The sequence below is a fragment of the Mesocricetus auratus genome, unplaced genomic scaffold (genome assembly GCF_017639785.1).
Source record: "Mesocricetus auratus isolate SY011 unplaced genomic scaffold, BCM_Maur_2.0 Super-Scaffold_100691, whole genome shotgun sequence".
Taxonomy (NCBI): domain Eukaryota; kingdom Metazoa; phylum Chordata; class Mammalia; order Rodentia; family Cricetidae; genus Mesocricetus; species Mesocricetus auratus.
In genome coordinates, this window is record NW_024429267.1 from 58309378 (window position 1) to 58330734 (window position 21357).

Below are 21357 nucleotides of genomic sequence, written 5' to 3' on the forward strand. Positions count from 1 at the left end.
TTCTGAGTTTGGGAGAAGGGAGTTCTCAGGTTGTCCCTCTGTTCAGATAGAGGCAGAGCCTCTTCCTCAGTCCTTTGGTGCAGAACTCAGGCTCTCCTACTTCCTGTCTCTACTTCCCATGCCTCAGTGGTCTCTCTGTGGACATAGAGGCTCATCACCTGGGCCTTCCTCCAGGAAGAACCTGTAGAGTTGGGGTGTATCTTAGTCAGTGGAGTGTTTACCCAGAATGCACAGTGCTCTGGGTTCAGCACCCATAATCCAGGCCTGCCCACAGTTCCAGAACCCATTATCTAGGCCTGCCCATAGTCCCAGCTCCCACAATCCAGGCCTGCCCATAGTCCCAGATCTCATAACCCCGACTTCCCATAGTCCCAGCTCTCAGGACATAGAAAGAGAAGGATCAGAAGTCAAAGGCATCCTCAGTTATATAGCAAGTTCAAGGCTAATCAGGGCTACATGAGACCCTGTAGGGGGGAGTAGTAGTGAGGAAGGGTTTGAGTTTCTTCTCTGTAGCAAAGCCTGAAGATCTCACCCTGCTTTCCCCTCCTTTACCATTCACGGGGATCCCTGCATCCCTGCATTCAGTGAACTTCCATTCTCCAATATCCATCTCAGTATTGCTCCCTCGGTCGAGATGACAGGCATGATGGTGCCGGCCCTCCCCGGAGCTCTAAGCCCCAGCCCTCAGGATCAAGGGTGACTATTTCAGGACTGGGCTCCAGACTTTGCTGAAGCACCCACCATTAATTACAAGGCTCCCCCCACCCCTAGTTCCGTGAGCTTTGCTCCCAGGTAGGGCTGCAGGGCCTCTTCAAGATCCCTTGTCCTCGGCTCAAGCAATAGCTAGGGTCCTCGGAAGGCACAATCCATGTTTCCCTCAGTGTCAAGCCTAGCCTCATCACAGGGCCAGACACGGTGACACACGACAGAGATGGGTGGATGAATGAATGGACAAATGAACAAATGAATGAATGAATGAATATGCATGCTGTTACAGAAGACACACAAGGAATACCCTTTAAATGCCTGCTCAGGCCTCCACACAGTTGAAGTGCTCTGGCGCTTGGCAAGGTCTAGTCCTCAAAGATGGGACTCACCAAGGTCTAGTCCCCAAAGATGGGACTCACCAAGGTCTAGTCCCCAAAGATGGGACTCACCAAGGTCTAGTCCCCAAAGATGGGACTCACCGAGGGGGCGGGAGCAGCCACCAGCACCCTGCAGTGATACAGACATGAAGTTGTTGGTCTCTTCAACTTGGAAGCTCGGGGAAGGTAAAGTCGCCTTCATCCAGATGGCAATGTGGGTGGATCTGCTGGTGAGCCCCGGAACGGTGGCTACCCAGGCCGTGTTTGCTGCTGGCCTCGACTTAGCCCCCATCACGCAGGCTGGGGACACTCCATGTTTCGAAGCTGCCCTTACCATTCACCGGAACCTCCTGACCATTGACTGACTCATCAGCCAGAGCACACGGCGCTGACTAAGGCTCCCTGAGAGGTGTCCGCGGGCCTGGAGGAGGCGAGGCTGGCACACGCCACAGGGATACATCGGGCTGGAAGCCAGACAAGCTCAGATGAGTAACTGAGGATTCTTTCTGCTGAGCTTGTTGTCACGGGGAATGGCAAGCGACTGTCTCCCTCCCCCCCCACCTCCTGAATCTGCTATACCCCTGTGATTCTTGCAACTAGAAGGGAGGTAGGTAAGGGGCCCGAGCCAAAATCCGAGAACAGGTTGCAGGGATCCAGAACAGATCTGCCTAGCAAGAGGAGCTTTGGGAATGGGAACAGACTGTGGTTCAGGCTCTCCTGTGCAACTGTTCCAACCTAGATTAGCGGAACAAAGGCAAATAATAAGTACAGGGACGCCTTCTCAGGACATGGTGGGGAAGTCTGTCCCCCGAGCCTCAGATGCCATCCCCTGAGCTTCACATGTCTGCCCCCCAAGCCTCAGGAAGCCCACCTATCTCCATCCCCGCTCCTGACATCCCTTCCCTCCTGAAGCCTTTCCTATTGCCTAGATAAACAACAGGTGCCCACAGGGCTCCCCAAGAGTGAACCCATGGTTGACCTCCCAATGTCTCAGGACACAGCGTTTGGGAGCCAGGAGTTGACACGTGGTTAGAGTAGCCTAAGTTGATTTTTAGGGCCCCCCTCCCCTTTTGCCGTTTTCCAGGTCTTTTTATTTCTGAATATGTCTTGTGTCCTACAATGGTAAAGAAGGATGGATTCCTCAGGGAAGAAGCCAGAACTAACCAAGAGTGGCTTTCGTGGCAGAGAATCGGAAGGAGGCATCTTCCTCTCCTGGGGGTTGGGCTGGGAAGACACCAGCACGTCCTGCCTGCCCTCTCAGCGGCAGCCTGGCCCCGGCCCTCCAACCCCCAGCCTAAGAGGGATCAGTGTGGGCAGGGCAGCCATCACCACTGGTGCCCTCTGCCTTCTGCCCACTAGCCTCACCTTGGGGGTCACAGGGCAAAACGGGGTCTGGCTCCCTCCCACCCTCCAGTCCCCACTCCACTCCATGTACCCTAAAGCCCCTCCACCCCCAAGATCCTTGAGCACAGGGAGCAACACAATGCTAACAGGCCCGCGCGGGGAAGCATTGCAGCATTTTTCAGGCTGGGCTGAAATCCGCCGCAATCCTTCTCCCTTGGCCCCCAGAAAGCTGGGGTCACAGGCGTGTGCCACCATGCCCCGCTTGCTGATGGGATCCCAGCATTCTGCAGATGCCTAGGTGATGACGTGTGGGGGTGGGCAGGGTCAGGAGCCAAAGCCCACGGGGTTTAAAAGTCACAACTAGGACTTGAGGACACCTCGCCGAGGACACCTCGCCAAGGACTGATAAGACCCCACTGCCTAAGGCCTGAGAGGACGGTGCCAAAGGCCACCAGGAGAGGCAAACCCCCCGGTTCCTGAGCTCACGGTGGCTCCCGAAGGAAGTCCCAATGCTGATGCGTTGGAAGACAACTACAGTACAGCCCCCTCCTCTGACATCCCCGCCTCTGGAGAAAGGCCTGCGTCCCGCTAGCCCGATCTCCATAAGGAAGCAGAAACTGCAGGGAGCGCGCCCTGTATCTTTTTACCTCCGTGCCCCGATGTATGTAGGAGGCCTGGCTGGGAGTCTGAGACCAATAAAGTTAGGCGCAGGGAGAGCAAGGAAGGTGCGGCGCGCTGACATAGGGGAGGAGGGGAAGGACCGAGGGTAGAAAGCTCCACCCAGCCAGCAGAAACGGAGGAGGGCCAAGGGGTCGCTTCCAGACTTTTCTGTGACTGTCCTCGAGGCCACGCCCACAGCCCTAGTTTCCCACGTTGCAGGTTGGGAAGGCCAGAGAGTCCTCGGGGAGATTCCCGCGCCCCTGCTGGTCAGAAAGCGCCTGGAGACCGACTTCCTCCAAGCCGACGGCACACCCCACTTCGCGCGCGAGGACACGCGGCTCTCCATCTCTGCACCGCACTCCGGCCCTCCTCCCTCCATCAGCCCCCCACATCACCTTCTCATTGGGACCATCCGAGTTCTCGGGAAGACCCGGCAGCCGTCTGCACTGGTTCCCTAATAAGTCGCGCGCGGAGAGCTCTGAGCCGGTGACCCCGCGTCCCACGCTAGCACAGAGAAAACCGAGCCCTAAAGACAAGCGTAGGAGGGAGCGCAGTCTCAGATCACCCGCTGCCACCCTGGCCCTAGTTCCTGGGGACCTCAGACTCCAGGAGGGAGGGGGAAGTGTCTGCGGGCGGCCCGGGCCGGCGAACAAATACAAGCTTCGGTCCCCGCGCCCGCCGTGGTGGCGCTGGAACGTTGACTCCGCGTCCCTCGCAAGCGAGACGAGTCCGCCTCTGAGTGCGCCCCGCCTGGCCCTAGAGCGGCCTGGAGGAACCCGGAGTCAGGGCTCCCGACTCCGGCTGAGTTCCCCTCGGCTTCTCCCTTGTCACAGACGGCTCCAGCAGCCCGATCCGCGGGACCCCGTTGGAGCCCAGTCTGTATGTAGCCCGGGAAAGCTGCGGGCCTTCTCGTCCAGGAATCTGGGCTGCGCGCCGGCGTGGGGATCAAAGAGGCGGCCGCTCCTCTCCACCCCAATCCCCTGGAGCAGACGACCGGAGGAGCACGCTGCCGGGGACCCGAAGGCGCGGCCTGGGCTTGGAGAGAAGGTGCGGGCGCGGGAACGCCGAGCGGCGTGGAGCCGCTAGGACGAGGCTCGCTGCGGCTGCCGACGAAGACGCACACCGCTAGCGGGACTCCGCGCTCACGCCCACGGGCGCCCAGGCTCCGCCCCCTACCTGCGCCGAGGCCCCGCCTCCGCCGCGCCATTGGGTAACCCCGCCGCCCGTCAGACGAGCCCCCGCCGCCCTCTCCGGGCCCGGAGCTGCGCCTCTTAGCGCGGGGGCCGCCGGCCCGCGCCTCTCTGCCGAGCTGCACCAGCAGCAGACCCCGCAGCCGCTGCGGCCGCCTGCGGCGCGCTCAGGGCGGACCATGCGCCCTTCGAGCGCACAGCCTGCCGGCTGGCTGTACCTACTGGCAGGAGCCCTCGCCTGCGCCCTCGGACCCGCGGTGAGTGTGCGCCCCTCCACCCGGATCCCCGGGATGAGGGAGCTGCGGGGGCGGAGGATTTGGGGCCATCTGGCCATCGGGGGAGCAGCAGGAGCGCGGTTCTCATCTTCTCTCTCCACCCGGGACCGAATCCAGCCCAGAGGCGTGGGAGCTCGATGGCACCGGGTCCCTCCCAACACAGCTTAGAGGGCTCACCTCGAGGAGATCCCAGGCAGCGTTGGAGAGGTTGAGGGCGAGCGGGAGCCCCAGACTTGCTTTGCGGGGAGTGCCTGTGCGGTTGCGTGCGCGGGAGGAGAGCTGTGGGTGGCAGGATCGGGTGCGATGGGAGATCCGGTAGACTGTGAGGTGGGGAGGAGGCTGTGAGGGTCTGGAAGCGTCGCTGGGCGTTTTGTGAGCTTGTGGGCTATGAGGACCCGCCAGCAGCAGATGCAGCGTTCATGTGGCCTGGGGAGGGGTCGTTGGTATGTTATGGGTGCCAGCAGCGTCCCGCTGTGTTCTGCCTCCTCTAACTATAGGATGGTGGTGGGCAAAGAAAGGTCAGGGTTGGTGGCCGGGACTGGCACGTGCTGGGGAAAGCAGGGCCTCTTCTTCCTCGCTCACAGGCATGCGTGTGGGTGTGATCCTGTAGCTGTGTGTGGATGGGTCGCCAGGGCCGTGGCTCAGATGCGCCTGGGTCACCTCCTCTGAGAGTAAAGGAGACCTCAAGACTCCGTATGCCCGTTTTTCAGAAGGGCAAAATGAGTCACACCTGTCCTCGTCTTCCTCCCTTTGCCACTGGCCTCTGGGTCTGTTGCTTCAAGACAGTCTTTTTCCCAGGTGTCTTCTGGTTTGGAAACAGCAGACTGCCTGGAGGAGGGCGGGGAATCTTGGTCACCTAGTGGGTTCTCTCCCACGGTTACCTCTCTTATCATCACCTGCACCAGGGCAGGAATCGGGACGGCGAATCTGTTTCCACCTAGCTGGTGTCGGGCACACCCTAACCTGGGAAGGCTCATCGCCTGGTGAAGGTGCAGCCCTCTGAGAACTGGCGGGTGTTGCCCCCTCCACCCCAAGCTCCATCAAACACTGTCCCTAAGTGTCACAGTCTTCAGGCCACACAACAGCAACTCTCCAGCTCTCCTAACTCTGGTTCCCAGCTACTCCGGTTCATTTTGGATAAGCCAGGGGTGCTTGCAGGACTGGAGGTCTCCAGGTCTGGACATAGCTTGAGCCCAGCCCCTCCAATCCCTTCCTCCCGTCTTCCCAGGTCTTCCTCGGTCAGCACCACTTCCGGGTCCTGTTCCTGACGCTCTGATCTCCCTCTCTGACCCCATCCTTCGGTTCACTAGCCTCCCCACCTGAGCTGTTCTGCCCCTAGCGTGGAGTCACTCACTGTCCTCTTGGTCCAGGTCAGGGCCTGCCCCGCAAAACAAGGGGAAGGGACTCGCCCTGGCCTGGAGGAGGGTCCATGTGCATCTTGTCTTGCTGTCCCTACTTGCTCCCTCCTGGAATGGACACCCAGTGTTCCTGCTCCAGCCGGACTTGGGGGGGGGAACATGTTATCAGAGCCATAAAATGGCAGCTGCAGAGTTCACATGGAAGGCACAGAGCCTTATCGCTCTGTTTATGGGGCCCTGCCTTGGCCTGGGAAGGGAAATCTTTGAACAGGGAAGCCAAAAAAAAAAAAAAAAAAAAAAAAGGAAAAGAAAAGAAAACCTCCGGTGTCCCAGAGAAGGAAGTGAAGTATGTCCCAAGGCCTCCTGTAGCTCCCATTCCCCAGGGCAGCAGACAGATGCCCAGTGCCAGGCTGGTGGGAACACTCAGACTAGAGACGGTCTGAGGTCCTCCCTTGTAAGAGTTTCCGCTGCGGGAGCACAGTACAACCGCTGACCCTGAATGGGTGTGGGGCACAGACTCTTAGAACTGAGGGACAGAGCTGCTGTGACAGACAGACGTGGAAACCCCCTTGGAAGAAGCAGGGTGATGGCCTGAAGTTTGGCTACACTGGCCAGCCTTCATCTGCAAACTATGAAAACGGCCTTTGCTGGCCTGGCCCCAGAAGGGTGGAGAGAAGCCCAGTCCCCGGGCTGCATTAGAACCTGGATGGCTGGGACGAAGGAAGGGCAAGGAAGGGCAGGGCTGGCTCCTCGGAGTGTCCCCAGACAGGTGGAAGCCACCTGCTTCTGAAGGTCACACCTCACTGGTCACACCTCACTGGAGGAATCCTTCCTGGCCACTACTATGAACCTTTCCAGGGTCCTCCCATTACTGCCCAGGCTGCTGGCCTCAGCAGAACTTACTGTGAACTTTAGGAAATATGGGGGCTACTAGGCCAGGCGACCTTCTGGACTAGAGACAACCTCAGTTAAGCCTGCTCGGGACTCCCAAGGGCCTCCGTGAAAGACAGAAGTCTCTAGAGGCTCGTGCCTCCCCGTCCTGGACTCTGGAGGCTTAGCCTCCTCCAAGGCTTGCGTTGGGGGGTCACAGCTTAGGACAGGAGTCTTAGACCCACAGCCATGGCTAGGTGGCTTGGGAAACAACTCTAGTCTCCACAGAAGAACCTGGTTTCCTCACCTCTGAAGGGACAAGAGAACCCTGGGCCCAGTGTGAAGGAGAATTGGGAAGGCAGGGCAGGGCTGGAAATAGCCCCACATTCTTCTCTGAACCCCAGGTCCCAAATGAGGCAGGGCTGGGCGTCCAGACAGCCCTGTGTGAACCCTGAAGAGGGAAAGGGTAGTGAAGGCATGTGGCCCGTGTGACAGGTCGTTTCTGCTCCTTGAACTTGGACCTTTATCCAGCCAGGGCAGGCAAGATCCATGGAGTGGGTGGGGTGTTCTCATGAGTATCTTTACGAGGTGACAAGGCCTCTCACAGGAGGCTGGACAGTAGTTGGCGGGACATGTCACAGTGAGGGAAGCCTCGATGGCATTCCGATCTGTGTTGTTATGCCAGGGCAGGGCCTCTACACTGTTCTGCCATTACCAACCCCTTCGCCATGGCTGCTTGGGCGCAGGTGAGGGTTGGAGGCTGGGGCCTAGCGGGAGCTGTGGCCTTTTCTCAGCCTCTCCCACCCTGCCCTCCCGTTTGGATTCCCAACACTGTGTGCAGGAGAGCCGCAATGCATAAAAACTTCTCTCCTGCTTCTCAGCCGTGCTTCTGAGGAAAAGTTTAACCTCTCCACCACACGGATAGGGTTCTTTTCCTCCTACTGAAAAGACGTTTCAAACATAAGCCAGCAGAAAGAATATGATGATAAGGCTGTGAGTGGTGGCTCGTGCCTGCAATTCCAGCACTGGTTCCCTGGGTGAGAACTTGTCTCAAATGAACAAACGAGTAAGCAGAGCCGAGCAAGGGGCCGGAGAAGTGGCCCGGTGGCTAAGAGCAGCACACTGCTCTGCAGAGCGCCCTCACAGCCGCCCAAAGTCCCAGCCCCAGGGCGTCCAATACCTGTGAACTCCTTGTGCAGGCATGTGATGGACATACAGATGCTAAGATACACGCGCGTACACGTAAAAGAAAATAAAAACCTTCGTGAAAGGACAATATGTTGAACATGCAAATATCCCCTAGATTTGACATCGGGTAACTTCAATGTTTAATTTTTACATCACTTGTTTGTCTTGGCTAAAGCATGTTTAAGTCAATTAGAGGAATGTTGGCCATTAACCCTGGTTCCAAATGCATCTCTAAAATCAAGGGCCATTTTCCTGTATGATACGCTGGCCACACCTCACACGTGATATGCACCATAGTCTTCCCTCGTATCCAACGCTGAAATATTCTCCAACCACGCTTAAGTGCCGCCACAAAGGGAGCAGTGACGTTCTCGGAGGGCTGTCTCCCCGAAGTGGCTCTTCTGTCTGACGGATGGGGTCACACAGCCAGCTGGCAGGCATTTGGGGTGAGAGTGAGGTGCCTGGGCAGTGAGCACTGGGCAGTGAGCACTGGGCAGCTTCCCCAGGCAGGACCGCCCTCCATGCATTCTGTCTTGTGCGGCTCAAGGCACTAGGATCCGCATCTCTCAGGAAGCACACCTCCTCCTAGCCACCTCCAAAACTAGTTCTTCCTGCACGACAGGGCATGGGAGGAGGGGGAGAGTCCACAGGCTGGCGTCTGTGAGTTGAAGACTCGAAGCCTTGGGCTCCTTGGATGGTTGGTGTTCAGTGTTCTGCAGTTGGCACTAATACTAGCGGCACCCACAGATCCTGGGTCCTCTTCCTCAGGGGTGTCCAAGGACAACAAGGGGTTTAAATTGAATGTGTACCCTGTGAAAAGGCTCCCTGCCTCAGAGGAAACTTCCCAGCGAGTGCCCCGAGATGGAGCAGGCTGGGTGTTGTGTGTCTCTGCTGAGAGTCCTGCAACTATGAGAGCTCTCGAAAGCTCTCTCTCTCTCTCTCTCTCTCTCTCTCTCTATCTATCTCTCTCTCTCTATCTCCTCTCTCTCTATGCACATGTGTGTGTGCACTAGCCTTCGCATGCATACATGTATGTATGTGCCTGCATGAGCACGTGAGTGTGCATGTATGCCTGCGTGCGTGCGTGCGTGCGTGCATGTATGCGTGTGTGCGTTCTCTGTGTGTGTGTGTCTGTGTGTGCGTTAGGCAGAACTGGACATGGTGTCACATCTGTAATCTTAGCACTGAGAATCACAAGGTAGAGTTGAGCTCTGGCTACACAGCCAGCCCTTTTCAAAAAACAAATAAGAGATGGCTCACACTCGTGTGTGTGTGTGTGTGTGTGTGTGTGTGTGTGTGAGAGAGAGAGAGAGAGAGAGAGAGAGAGAGCGCATGTGGTGTGGCAACCACAAGGTCAACTTACTGCACCTTCCTGTTGGGGTTTCTCATGCCCTTGCCGATAAAGTGAGGTCTTTAGTCCTCCACAGAGCTTCCGCTTCCCAGGGTCACCAGTTTCCCTCCATGCCTGTCATCACGTGATCGAGTTCAGGGGTGGCGGGACCTCAGTGAACGCCAGTGTGTGTGAGGCTCATGTGATAGAGATGATATCCAAGAGGACTACCCAGAGTGTCCTACCAACCACTGCTGATTCCCCACCTCCTCTGATGGTCCCAACGGCACAATTCATTCGTAGTGATTCCTAGTGCTTAGAATTCTGCAGGCAGCGTCTGTGTCCTGACTCAGTCCACCTCATACTCCTCTCAGAGGCCACCTGTTCCCCCAAAAGATTCTTGTTCCCCTGTACCCAACCACCTATAATGTGACAGGTCTTTGCAAAGACCTCACCCTTCCAGACCATATCTTTGAGGGTCCCCCATAGCCTAGGAGTCAAAGATCACACTTCAAAATTGGCCCTTCAAGGCCCTTCCTAAGTCTATCCCCGCCTTCTCTCCGTGACTCCTCACAAGATGTCCCTAGAACTCCTCATAGAAGCTACGAAGGCTTCCTGTAACCTCAAACATGACAGGGAGTTCATGTCTCCCAGTCTGTGTGTACCCTGGGATGCTGACTCCACCCCTGATTGTCTAACTCTTTCCTCATTCTGTATAAACTCTCTGTGTGACCCACCCTGATGCCTACTGTCCACCTAGATCCCACCCTGGAGCTTGTCCAGTGATCGTCAAACTTGGCTGTATTTGCCCAGGGAATTTTCCAGTGTCCACTGGATGTCTGGAGTCCAGAAGGATAATGAGGATGTTTAGAAAAAGGAAACAAATGGGAGAGGAAGTCCAGGGTATGCCTGAATTCCTCAGTGATAAGGACCACAGGGAGTTGCCCTGGCTCTGTCTTCCCAAGGGCCATGGTTGACCAGATGGCCAAAGGCAAATCTCTGGCAAAGGATTAATGCTACACAGACTAGGGTCAAAGACTTGGGTCCTATCTGAGGATGTGACTTACTGGGTGACCTCAGGTCCCTCACTGGGTCACTATTTCCTCTTCATTATTCCAGACATGGGTGTTTTATACAACTAAATTTTGGCAGACGGGTTAACTAACTGGATACCATACCTCTTCATGGTTCACAGCTAGCCAGGATTCCAGATTACCCCGGGGGCTCCTGGATCCATGCCCCTCTCCTCTCTCTGTCTCAAAACCATGCTCTGAAGCAGTACGTCTGGAGGGACAGTTGCACGATGTCAGTCAGAATTTTATTAAAGAGTAGCGGGCAGAAGTGGCTAAGAACTGGGTGCCCCATAGTAATTCAAAAGGGAATATCTGGGGAGATGGTTGTTGGTAACCTGTTTGCCTTGCAAGAGAAAAAAAACCACTTCAGTTAGATCCCTGGAACCCATGCTAAAAATAAAGGAAGACATGGAGGGAATAAAGGAATGAAGGAACACAAAACTGGGTGGCTAGCAGGAAGCTGAACTCTCAGTGCTGGATTCCTGGGGCTTGCAAACCAGCCAACCCAGTCTAGGCCATTCTAGGCCAGTGAGAGTCCTTGTTTCAAAAATAAGGTAGACAGTTCCTGAGGGACAGCACCTTAGGTTATCTCTGGCCTCTATGTGCACATTTACAAATTGGTGTGCATTCATGAGTGCACACACACACACACACACACACACACACACACATGAATATGCAATCTGTGTGCTCATTACTCTGGCTTAAGAAGACTCCCTCAAGAACACTCCTCCATTGCTGGTGGAGTGAAAACTTGTACAGCCCCTGTGGAAATCAGTATGGCGGATTTCTCAGAAAATTAGGGATCAACCTACCTCAAAGATCCTGCAATACCACTACTGGGCATATACCCAAAGGAGGCACATTCACACCACAAGGACATTTGCTTAGCTATGTTCATAGCAACATTATTTGTAATAGCCAGAACTTGGAGACAGTCTAGATGCCCCTCCACTGAAGAATGGATAAAGAAAATGTGGTATATTTACATAATGGAATATTACTCAGTGGTAAGAAACAACGACATCCTAAAATTCACAGGCAAATGGACAGAACTAGGGGGGAAAAACACTCTAAGTGAGGTAACCCTAAGAAAGACAAATATAGTATGTACTCATAAGTGGATACCAGACATAAAGCAAAAGATACCCAGTCTGTAATCCACAACCTCAGAGAAGCTAGAACCCTCTTCCAGAATCAGATGGAAGCAGATGCAGAAATCCACAACTAACCAATGGGCTGAGCTCCTGGAGTACAATTGAAGTGAGGGAGGAGAGATAATATGAACAAAGGAGTCAAGACCATGACGGGAAAACCCACAGAATCAGCTGACCCGAGCTAGTGAGAGATCACTGATTCAGGTCTGACAGATGGGGAACCTGCATGAGACCAAACTAGACTCCCTGAATATAGGTGACAATGGTGTGGCTGGACAATATATGAGGCCACTGGCAGTGAGTCCAAGATCTAACACTAATGCACAAACTGACTTAGTGGAGCCTGTTCTATATGGAGAATGGGCTAGACACAGGGGTGTGGGGTGGAGAGGTGCCTTGGTCTTGCCTCAACTAGATGATGGGACAGAATTAGACCTCCTAGGAGAGGTCTTACCCTCTCTGAAGAGCAGATGGAGGAGGGGAGAGTGGGGGGAGCAGGAGGAAAGAAGAGAGGGGGAACGGGATTGGAATGTAAAAAAATACATTAATAAAAGATACAAAAAAAAGGAAGATCCCCAAAAGTGAGGGACAGCCATTGTTCTGTCTTCAGACCACGAGAATGGACACTTGGAGCTCCTGAGGTAGGAAAATGAACTAGCTTGAGCCAAACACAAGGCTGTTGGCTCGTGTTGTGGGAAGATCTGGTTTCAGACATAGCCTGCCTTCACTGTCAAGCAGTTGTGCTGGTTTTTTCCCCTCTCTGTCTCCATCCTGCCCCCCCTCATGTTCTGTTTGTCAACAAGATTACCACAGAAGTCCCAGCCTCTGGTCCTCTGAGGTTTCTCCGAGCCGGTGGGGAGAATTAAACCCGCTTGCCTCCTAGCTTAATCCGAAGTCCCAAGAGTGTGAGCCTTCTGGCTCAGAGGGGCCTGGCTTGGGCAAGGGGCCAGGCACTGAGGCTGGGACTGCTGTTTGGTCTTGGTCCACGCCGATCCCCTGGCAAGAGGCTTCACCAGGAGCGGGGGTGGGGGGTGGGGGCGTCTCCCTGGCCCCAGAGGAGACGAAAGCCCTGTGGGTGTGCTTGTGCACAGAAACAGCGGGTATCCACCCAGCCCACCCGGCCTTCGTGTCACGGCTCAGTGTGACAGGAGGTGAAAATGTGGGGAAACCCTGAGAGTCGGGCATGAGGCCAAAAATCCAAAGGCATCTGGCCGCCGGTAGACTGGGCCTGGGAGGGCTCCTGGTGAGGGAGCTGTGTGCTCTCAGAGGGGCAAGGTGGAGCCGAAGGCTGGCCAGCCCCAACTCCCTCTTTCGGAGGTCACCTCCGGGGGACCGTGGCTACCCCACTTCCCACCCCTGAGGATGTGCCTGCCCGTCCCGGACCCCCTAAGCCACATCTCTACAAGCGCCCCAGATGGAAGAGGTGAAGCGTCTGATCCCTAGGAGGATGTGCCGCGGGTGACCGGGTCTCCCCCAGGCTGCCTGCTCTTTGAATGGCTCTGCCCCACGATGCTCCGCGACCGTTTTGAGGGCCGCTTTCCATCTGCCGGGTCGAAAAGGGCTTAGCAGCCGTGTCTGGACCCCAGCTGGCTAGGTTACCTTTGCTTGATATGTGGCCTCCAGTCCTAGACCAGTGAGGTCTGGATGGCAGGGGCATGCCAAGGAGGAGGTCTTCCCACGGACCCGGGCTAGGACCAACAGTGCCAGATGGACCACTTGGTGACCTGGGAAACGGTGACGCTCACGCGAATGAGAGGACTATTGGGGTGGAAGGGACGTAGTGGCCAAGCCTCCCCTTAGACCGCTGTGGTGACGGTGTGGAGAGCTCCCTGCTGTCTGGGTGCAGAGCAGTCACTGGTGTCGACCCCCTTGGAACACTGGTCCCGTTCTGTGTCCTTTGATGCCGCAGGCCAGGAGGCCCCCTCCGAGGGGGGAAATAGAGGGAAGCCTCTGTGTCTGTGTTGTTTCTTCCGCGGGTTTACATCAACCGACAAGGCTGAATCGGGCATGGGGTGGAGACTGATGTCCATTCTCCACGCAGAGACTTAAGTGCAGGGTGAGGGCAATGGAAGGGAGACCTGGGATCTCTAACAGTGAGGTCTCCCCTGTGAGCTCTACCTAGAGCCCTGGTGGAGACCGTGAGCTCCACGCTGGGTGTTCACCACAGCCTCAGACTCTCCAGCCCAGGCGGGGACGAGGAAACCGGCAGAGGATTGCCAAGAATGGTGACTGCTTCCTAAAGTCAGAGGCAGAGGGAAGCTGTCCTGGTCCAGCTGTTCACCCGCAGAGGCCTCCGCCTTCTGCACACCCACAAACCCTCAACACCTGTCGCTTTCCGCTTGGTCCCAGGCAGCTGCCGGTCAGACTCATGCCAACCCCAGTGTCATGTAACCGCCATGCTGCCTGCTACCCAAGGCTGCTCCCGGGCCCCTGGCGTGCTGGCGGGCAGGAGAGAAACAAGGCCTTCCCCATCCCCCTCCGACTTTCCAGAGGTTCAGGAGGCTGCTGGGGTCTGGGGGCTTCTTGTGGGGCCTCACTGACTTGCTTAAGCCTCCCTGGTCCTGGTAGAATCTGTTTTAGCTTTTGTCTTTCTGTGATGAAGGAGGTGGTGCGAGAAGGGTCAGTATCCCTGCCCCATCATCACGAGCGAGAATGAACAGAGGCTACCCAGACGAAGGAGACAACCAGACTCCTTTGTTCTGTCCCGGGAGCTGGAGGCTGGTGTCCAACACCCTGTAACAGGGAATCACTAGCATGGCACCGCAGGACAGAGTAGCAGGAGTTAGTGATCAGCTCAAGAGTCTAGGGGAAGGCTCTTGGACCTCTGCCTGGGGTAGTGCCCCTCTCCCCCGAGTCCGGATCCTTAGAGAAGCAGCTAGCCTGAGATGGTCCTCAAGGCGGAATCTGGGGGTCAGCGAGAAAATTACCCAGGGCTGAGAGGTAGGGGTTCAGTCTGGGGCTGTTGTTGGGTACCAGCTGGAGCTGGGATGAGGGCTCATCTGGGCCTAGGATGGGTTCAGTCTGGGGCTGAGATGTGTCGTAACCTGAGGTTGGGGTGGGGTTCAGTCTGAGGCTATGGTGAACATCCAAGTGTGGATCCTCGGGTTGACAGCGGTTGAGCCTCGACTGGCCCTGCTCAGTCCCCTGCTCCTCGAGTCCGTGGTTGAGGCTGACATCTCTGTCTGCTTTGTCCTCAGGGCAGCCGGGCAGCCAGCCCACAGCAGGAGTGTGAGTACCTGCAGATGATTGAGATACAGCGCCAGCAGTGCCTGGAGGAGGTCCAGTTAGAGAATGAGACCACGGGTGAGTCTGACCTGGAGAGCAGAGACGCCCCAGGTCCCCTTGCGTCACCAGCCCGGTCCAGAGCATGCGCCTTCCTTCCCCAGCCGTCAGTGGGATGGGGACCAAGAACAGGGATCACACCACAGAGATCGGGGGCTCCTGACCCCGCCCAGGTCAGGCGGGACGTTCCCTGCTCTCATCTGGGAAGGACACTGTAAACATTGGCTCTGAAAGCACAGACAGTTCTGCCTTTAAGGGGTCCAGCCACGGCTGCTGGGCTACCTAAGGTGGGAGACCTAGGGCGCTCAATGGCAGAGACTTTCCATGATGAGTCAGGTGGGTTCCGTGAGTCCTTGCCTCTCCCCCCAAACCCCTCGGGAGCACCCTTGACCCTTGACTTACCTAGAGCGTAGGTGAGACCAGCCGGCCAGACTCTGCAGAGACCATCAGGACAAATGAGAGCTCTGTTCTGCTTGGCTTGGTCACCCAGGGCAGAGAAAACTTGCAACGGTGGGCGGGTGTAGGGAAGCAGAGGTGCTGGAGGCTGGCTGAAGGCTCCAGCCATCGAGCACTGCATCGTGGCAGAAGCAAAAAGACAGCTAGGCCTCCGTCCTGCGTCGTCTCCCCGGGCTGTGCTCACTGTTACATAATGGGAGCGGGGAGCACCTGTCCAGCTTGCTGCCTCCCGGGGCTGTTACGCAACCTTCGAGGGCTCCTCCTTTACCCTGGTGCAAAGGCTGCTCATAGCGTGTGTGGGCATGTAGTCTCACAGATGGGCCTGGCCTGAGCCACGCTTCATGGCAGGGGTAGCCCCTGACTCCTGTGACCCCGAGACAGAGGCTTGGGTCAGTGGGTAAGCAGACCTGCCTGCACAGTCTGTGTGCTCCACCCTATGCTGCCGCCTAGCTGCAGAGTGGTCTCAGCAGGCCTCGAGATCGTGGAAGAAACCCCACAAGTCCAGGTTCCAGGCCCCGGTCCCCCACCACAGCTCCTCTCCAGACCTGTCCCCGGAGTGGGGACTGGCCACCCTCGTGAACCCAGTGAGGTCACTGCTGGCACGGGGTGCCTGTGGAGTGCCGACACCCGGTACTCAGCAACCGGCCCGGGATCTGGAAGGGGCCAGGCGCAGGTGGCGCAGACGTGGGGCCTGCCCTGACGGCTGTTGAGGCTCTGTACACACACGGTCACGGGGGCACGCCTGACCCATGTCTGTCTGAGGCTGCGGTGGCCTTCCGGCCGACCCCCTGCCTGCCTTTGGGTGCCCCTGTGTGAGTGCGCCAGGGTGTGTTCGGTCTTGTGTGCTGCGTCTATGCGTCTGCTCACTCTGTGGCCTCCCCGTGCCCGTTCACGTGTGTCTGCGTGTGTGTCTGCGATCAGTACATCTGGGAGCACATGTGAGTGTGTGTCTTTTTATATATATAGGAAATTATATAAAGTTGACTTACCGGGGACTCTGTGCCTGCCTCTCTGTCTGCCATCTCAGCCTTAGCTGCTTTTCCTGTTGGGATCTTAGCCCTGAATGGGCACACGGGGAAGTCTCCCAGACGCACAGTCATTTCTAGAAGCAAGGCATTTTCATGGCGTCATTCCTCCATGCTTCCCAGCCCGACTGCCCCCCCAACAAAACCAGCCCTGAGGCGCCCCCCTGCAAGGAGCTTCCCTACAGGCCTCTCTGCCTCAGTTCCCTGGCCTGCTTGCTGAGCTGGGCCCCAAACCTGTTCACAGCACGGTCTTGGCCGTGCTGCGCTTCTCTGAGGCCCAATGCAGCGTCCCCACAGGGCACGCACAGCCCAGCGCCCTTCTCTTCCATTGTCCCACCTCTAGTGCCACCCAGCACCCCCGCCCACCCCACCCCCACCCCCGACACTCTCCAGCTCAGGCTGGCAACTCTGAAAGCCCAGGTCTGGCAGAGACCCAGACACAATAGCTGGCCTGCAAAACAGGGTGTGCCCAGCACTGTCAGCAAGGGTACATAAAGTCCAGCAGCGGCCAGTTTCCCAGAGAAATGCTACCCAGCCCTGAAAAACAGGAGAGGAATGTGTGAACAAACAGGCACGCGCGCGCACGGCTCGGCCACACCTCATCCTGCCGCCTTGCCTCCGTTTCCTCGTCTGTGAAATGGACGGGTTATATAAGCTGGTTACTTAGAGACTGAAACAATGTTGGGACATTCCAAACCTAGTGCGCTTGCTGATGTTAACTGAAACATGCCATGCATAAATCACTCAAAGTGGCGGGCCCACAAGGAGAGAGGATGCACTCTGGGTGACTTCTTTAGCCTTGGCTGCAGGTGCTGACTCCACGGCTGCAGGGCCCCCATGAGGTCCCGCCCCCAGGACCCCGCTCCCCTCCTTGGCTGCCACATGACCACAGCACTGAGGGTCGGGAGGCTCTTCCCCCAAGTGGGTGCATCCCTCCACCTTCCGAGGCCCCTTTCTTGAGAACCTGTGAACCTTCGGACCTGGGCCGATCTGGGCTTGGCCCAGCTGGCATTGACTTTGACTCTGGGGTTGGGTTTCCTGAGCCAATCAGTGGGGCTGGCGGCATTGCAATGGGATCTCTCTCACTCAGGAGATCCCAGGGACACCCAGTCTTGGAGACCCCCTGGAGACGCCCCTTGGCATCCTCACTGCAACGCTTTGCAAGCCCTATAAAGAGCAGCCGTCCGCGTGCTCCGCTGTACCCCAGCATCTTACGGGAACATCTCCAGCGCTGCCTCTACCATTGCAAAACAGAGTCAGAAGACGCATACTTGTGTTTTTAAACAATGACGGTCTCTCACGGAGCCTCTTGGGGATGGATCTTGCTTTTTTTTTTCTTTTGAACGTGGATTAATAGTCTTGTTTGTGTTGAGAAGGCAGGTTCAAACTGTGGGGTTGAATTGCTTGAAACTGCTGCCGGTAATTTGGTAATATAATATTCTGAAATCTAAATGTCTGTTTTCTTACAAACCATAAAAAATGAAGGCCACTCATTGTGCTGCTAGAAATATATACGACGCTCTATAAAAGAAAGGGGGAAAAAACCAGAGAGGAGAGTGATTTATCTTCAAATGCCGTGTACATGTGCAGACGTGATGGCAGTAAAAGATAAAGGAGACAGTCTGAAGGTTGTGCCTATAAATATAAGCTCTGGGAACCAGGGAGCTATAAACGTGGATTGGAGCGTACAGCTGTGCTCGCCACTGACTCAGACACCATGGGCAGGCACGGCAGTGGGTGACATGACCTTCTCACGCTTTGACCGGCTCTCGTTAAAAAGTTCAGAACCAAAGGAAAACAGCCTCTGTCCCCTTTGTCCGGGGAACTGCTCCCCCCCCCACCCCCAGAATACTCCGCAAGGTTAAAGCCACCGCTCTGAGTACTTGGATGCCAAAGCCTCGGCTTGCGTCATTCAAAAAGACTGACGCCTTCACAAGTGCCCAGTAGCCATCCAGAATGAGAGACATTGGGCAGAACCAGCGGGGTTACCTGCCTGGCAACTCTGGTGCTTGTCTATCAAACGGGGATGTAGCTCAGTGGGCGGTTAGCGTGCACAGCAGGCCCTGGGTCTGATCCCCAGCATCACATAAACTGGGCTCAGTGGCGCACGCGTGTACCAGAACTTCAAGGTCTTCCTCGGGGCCAGCCTGGGCTACACAAGATTGTGTCTAAAATAAAAGAAATGGTGTCATGTAGGGACGCTCCGTCCCTTATGGAGAGAGGATCCCGTTTCCTTCCCGTCCGAGTAGGGTCTCTGCAGCCTGTGCAGGTGTGGCCTCCACTCAGGCAGGAGCCACTCCGAGGAGAGGAGGGGGAAGACCGGTGGTCACTTGTGCCCATTTGGTGACATGTGTCCTCTGCTTTCACCCCCACAGGTTGCAGAAAGATGTGGGACAACCTCACCTGCTGGCCAACTACTCCTCGGGGCCAGGTGGTCATCATGGACTGCCCCCTCATCTTCCGGCTCTTCTCCTCCGCTCATGGTAAGAGCCCTGGGCTGAAGGCCAGGAGCAGGGCCGCGTGCTGCCCGTGGGGCCAGCGAGGGGGTTGCCACTTAAGGAAGGGAGGAAGGGGCAAGGGAAACCCAGGGGGCTTCACGGCCAAGAATGGCATTGAGAGGACTCGTGGGATTTGATTAGCTCTTCACATGGAGATAAGCGTGTGGGAAGGGCTCACTAAATATTTGCCCAGGGATTGATAACTGATTGACTGGCAGGCCTGATTGGGTTTTGCCTCCCGTGTTCTTGTTGTCTTGGCTGTGACTCAGTCTGTCACAGCCTGGAGCAGATGACCTTTGGGGACCTAGGAAACCGCCACACAGCTTTGCTTGCATGCCTTGTCATGTTCTGTTTGATCAAACACTCACATGTAAGACAGAAAGGGAAAGGTGGCCCCCTTAGGGCCTCCAGCCCGCGTTCAGTCAGCAGGTGAGGTGCCTCTCATCACTCCGAGCTCTGCGCCACACGGTGGGAAGGGACTTTGGGAACTGTCCCCATGCCTACCCTCTGGGTGCCAGTGGGAGGCACCTTTAAGTGAGAAATAGACAAATGCATGTTACACGGGCAGAGGTTCTGGAAGGGAGGAGATGGGTACGCTAGTGATGAGGACCTGGGGGGGGGTGAACAAGCTAGCCCTTCCTTAGGTACAACCTGAGTATGAAGATTTGAGCCCCCCAGGACCCAACAGCCTGATGACCTGGTGAAGTGAACAGCGTATGCAGCAAAACTCTATTATTATTGATTGTTATTATTAGTATTGACCAGTTAGTAATAGCCCACTTCTGGAGCTGATGGCGAGTATGGGAGGCTGTGGCTAGTGACTGGAGGTACAGGAGAGACTGTGGATGAAAGCAGTTGGCTTTCCACCCCGTTATGATCTCATAAATAAGATATCACCGCAGAGGGGGGCATTTCCAAGAGTGGATAGAGGGTGAGGCCACCCCCACTCCTGTCCTTCGGGGTAACAGGACTGAGGGAAACGTGCCCCCTACAAAGAGTCTTGGTTCTGACGACGGAAGATAAAATCCCAGGGTTAGAAGGAAGTTTTGGGGTGGGTAAAATGCAGCACGTGGGCTAGGGAGATAACTCGGGGTGGGGGTGGGGGGTGGGGGGTGTGAAACTCTTGCTGTGCAAGCATGAAGACCCGAGTTCAGATCCCCAGCACCCGTGTAAATACAGACATGTGGAGGGCACCCGCAGTCCCAGCATTCTCAAGACAGAGACTCGTCAAAGGCAGAGCTGACGGTCAGATAAGCCACTAAGATCTCCGTCGGTGGGCTAGGAGGTGCAGAGCCCAGACGCAGTGCCCAGTCTGGCAGAGGTACAGGACCATTGAGGCAAGACGTATGACCATGTTCAGATGGATGGACAGACAGACAGACAAGTAGAAGAATGGGCAGGTGGACAGAAATTCGAGGGGGCCATGCCAAGCAGTGGGAAACACGTTGAGGGGCAACCTCGGGGACAATGAGGCATTCTCTGTGCCTGGGCACACACACTGGGTGTTCAGATGACAGGTCAGCGGGGGCATCAGAGCATTAGGTGTCCTGCTCTTTATGGGGTTCAGGTGAGGGGGGGTTTTCAGGCCCTTCATTGCATGGTGTGTTTGATGCCTGGTTCTTCTGACATGGGCCCCCGTGTTCTTAATGTGCTCCGGTAGGTGTAGGGCATGACGCCCTCCTGTTTGCATGACTAAGCCACTCATCAGTCTGTGCCTCCGGGTTGACGCTATACAGGTGGTGACTGTGTACGCAAGCCAGAGCCTTCCTGCCTCTGTGTTTGCGCTTAAAAAAAAAAAAAAAAAAGGAGCCGAATTCCGTTTTGTAAAATGCAGTCACAGTAACATCTGCTCTGAGCCTGTCATCAGGCCCCTGGTGGCCCTGAAGGAACTTCTCCTCACCTCAGGGGAACCCCAGAGGCTTGGGTCTGGGAGTTGGAGCCCGGGGGCAGCACCCGAGCATGGAGAGAACGAGACTTACGTTCTGTGCCCTGTGCCCAGCCTCCTGGTTCTAGACTCCTCCCTCCCTCTGTCACCTGCTCCCAGGACATAACATCAGCCGTAGCTGCACGGAAGAAGGCTGGTCACAACTGAATCCGGGCTCCTACTACATTGCCTGCGGACTGGATGACAATGCATCTAGTCTGGATGAGGTGAGGGGAGGCTCGTGCCTCCGAACACCCTGAGGCCCACCTTCCCCAAGCTCTCACTCCTGAAGCCTGTCCCCTGGATCCCCCAACAAGTTACACACGTGACTTTCGTAAGGACCACACCCAAGGGGGGGAGCCTGTCCTCAGAGCAGCCAAAACTGAAATAGGACCCCTATGCTGGCTTGTCTCTCTACATCCATAATCCCAGCGCTTGGGAAGCTGAGGCAAGAGGATCATGAGTTTGAGGCTAGCCTGGGCCTCAAGCTGGTTTGCCTCTCTGTGTCTGTAGTCCCAGCATTTGGGAGGCTGGAGTTTGAGGCTAGCCTGTGTTGTACAGGGAGACTCCTCTCTCTCTCTCAAAATTCTGTTTTAAAAGACAGATGAGTGGTTGACAAGCAGGAGCTGTAGGTTCCCCATG

General features: G+C 56.2%; 1 protein-coding gene across 2 annotated transcripts in view; it reads left to right on the forward strand.

Annotated features, from left to right (window-relative positions):
- The first annotated feature begins 4374 nt into the window (after positions 1-4374).
- Positions 4375-21357, forward strand: part of Vipr1 (vasoactive intestinal peptide receptor 1) — a 30919-nt gene continuing 13936 nt past the window's right edge. The window contains exons 1-4 of one of the 2 annotated variants that reach the window (XM_005082317.4): positions 4375-4536; positions 14728-14833; positions 18669-18776; positions 20836-20942. In XM_005082317.4, the coding sequence (XP_005082374.2) occupies positions 4459-4536; positions 14728-14833; positions 18669-18776; positions 20836-20942 (399 nt within the window). In that variant the 5' untranslated portion in view covers positions 4375-4458. The remainder of the gene's footprint in view (positions 4537-14727; positions 14834-18668; positions 18777-20835; positions 20943-21357) is intronic. The other variant, XM_005082316.4, reaches the window with a different exon arrangement.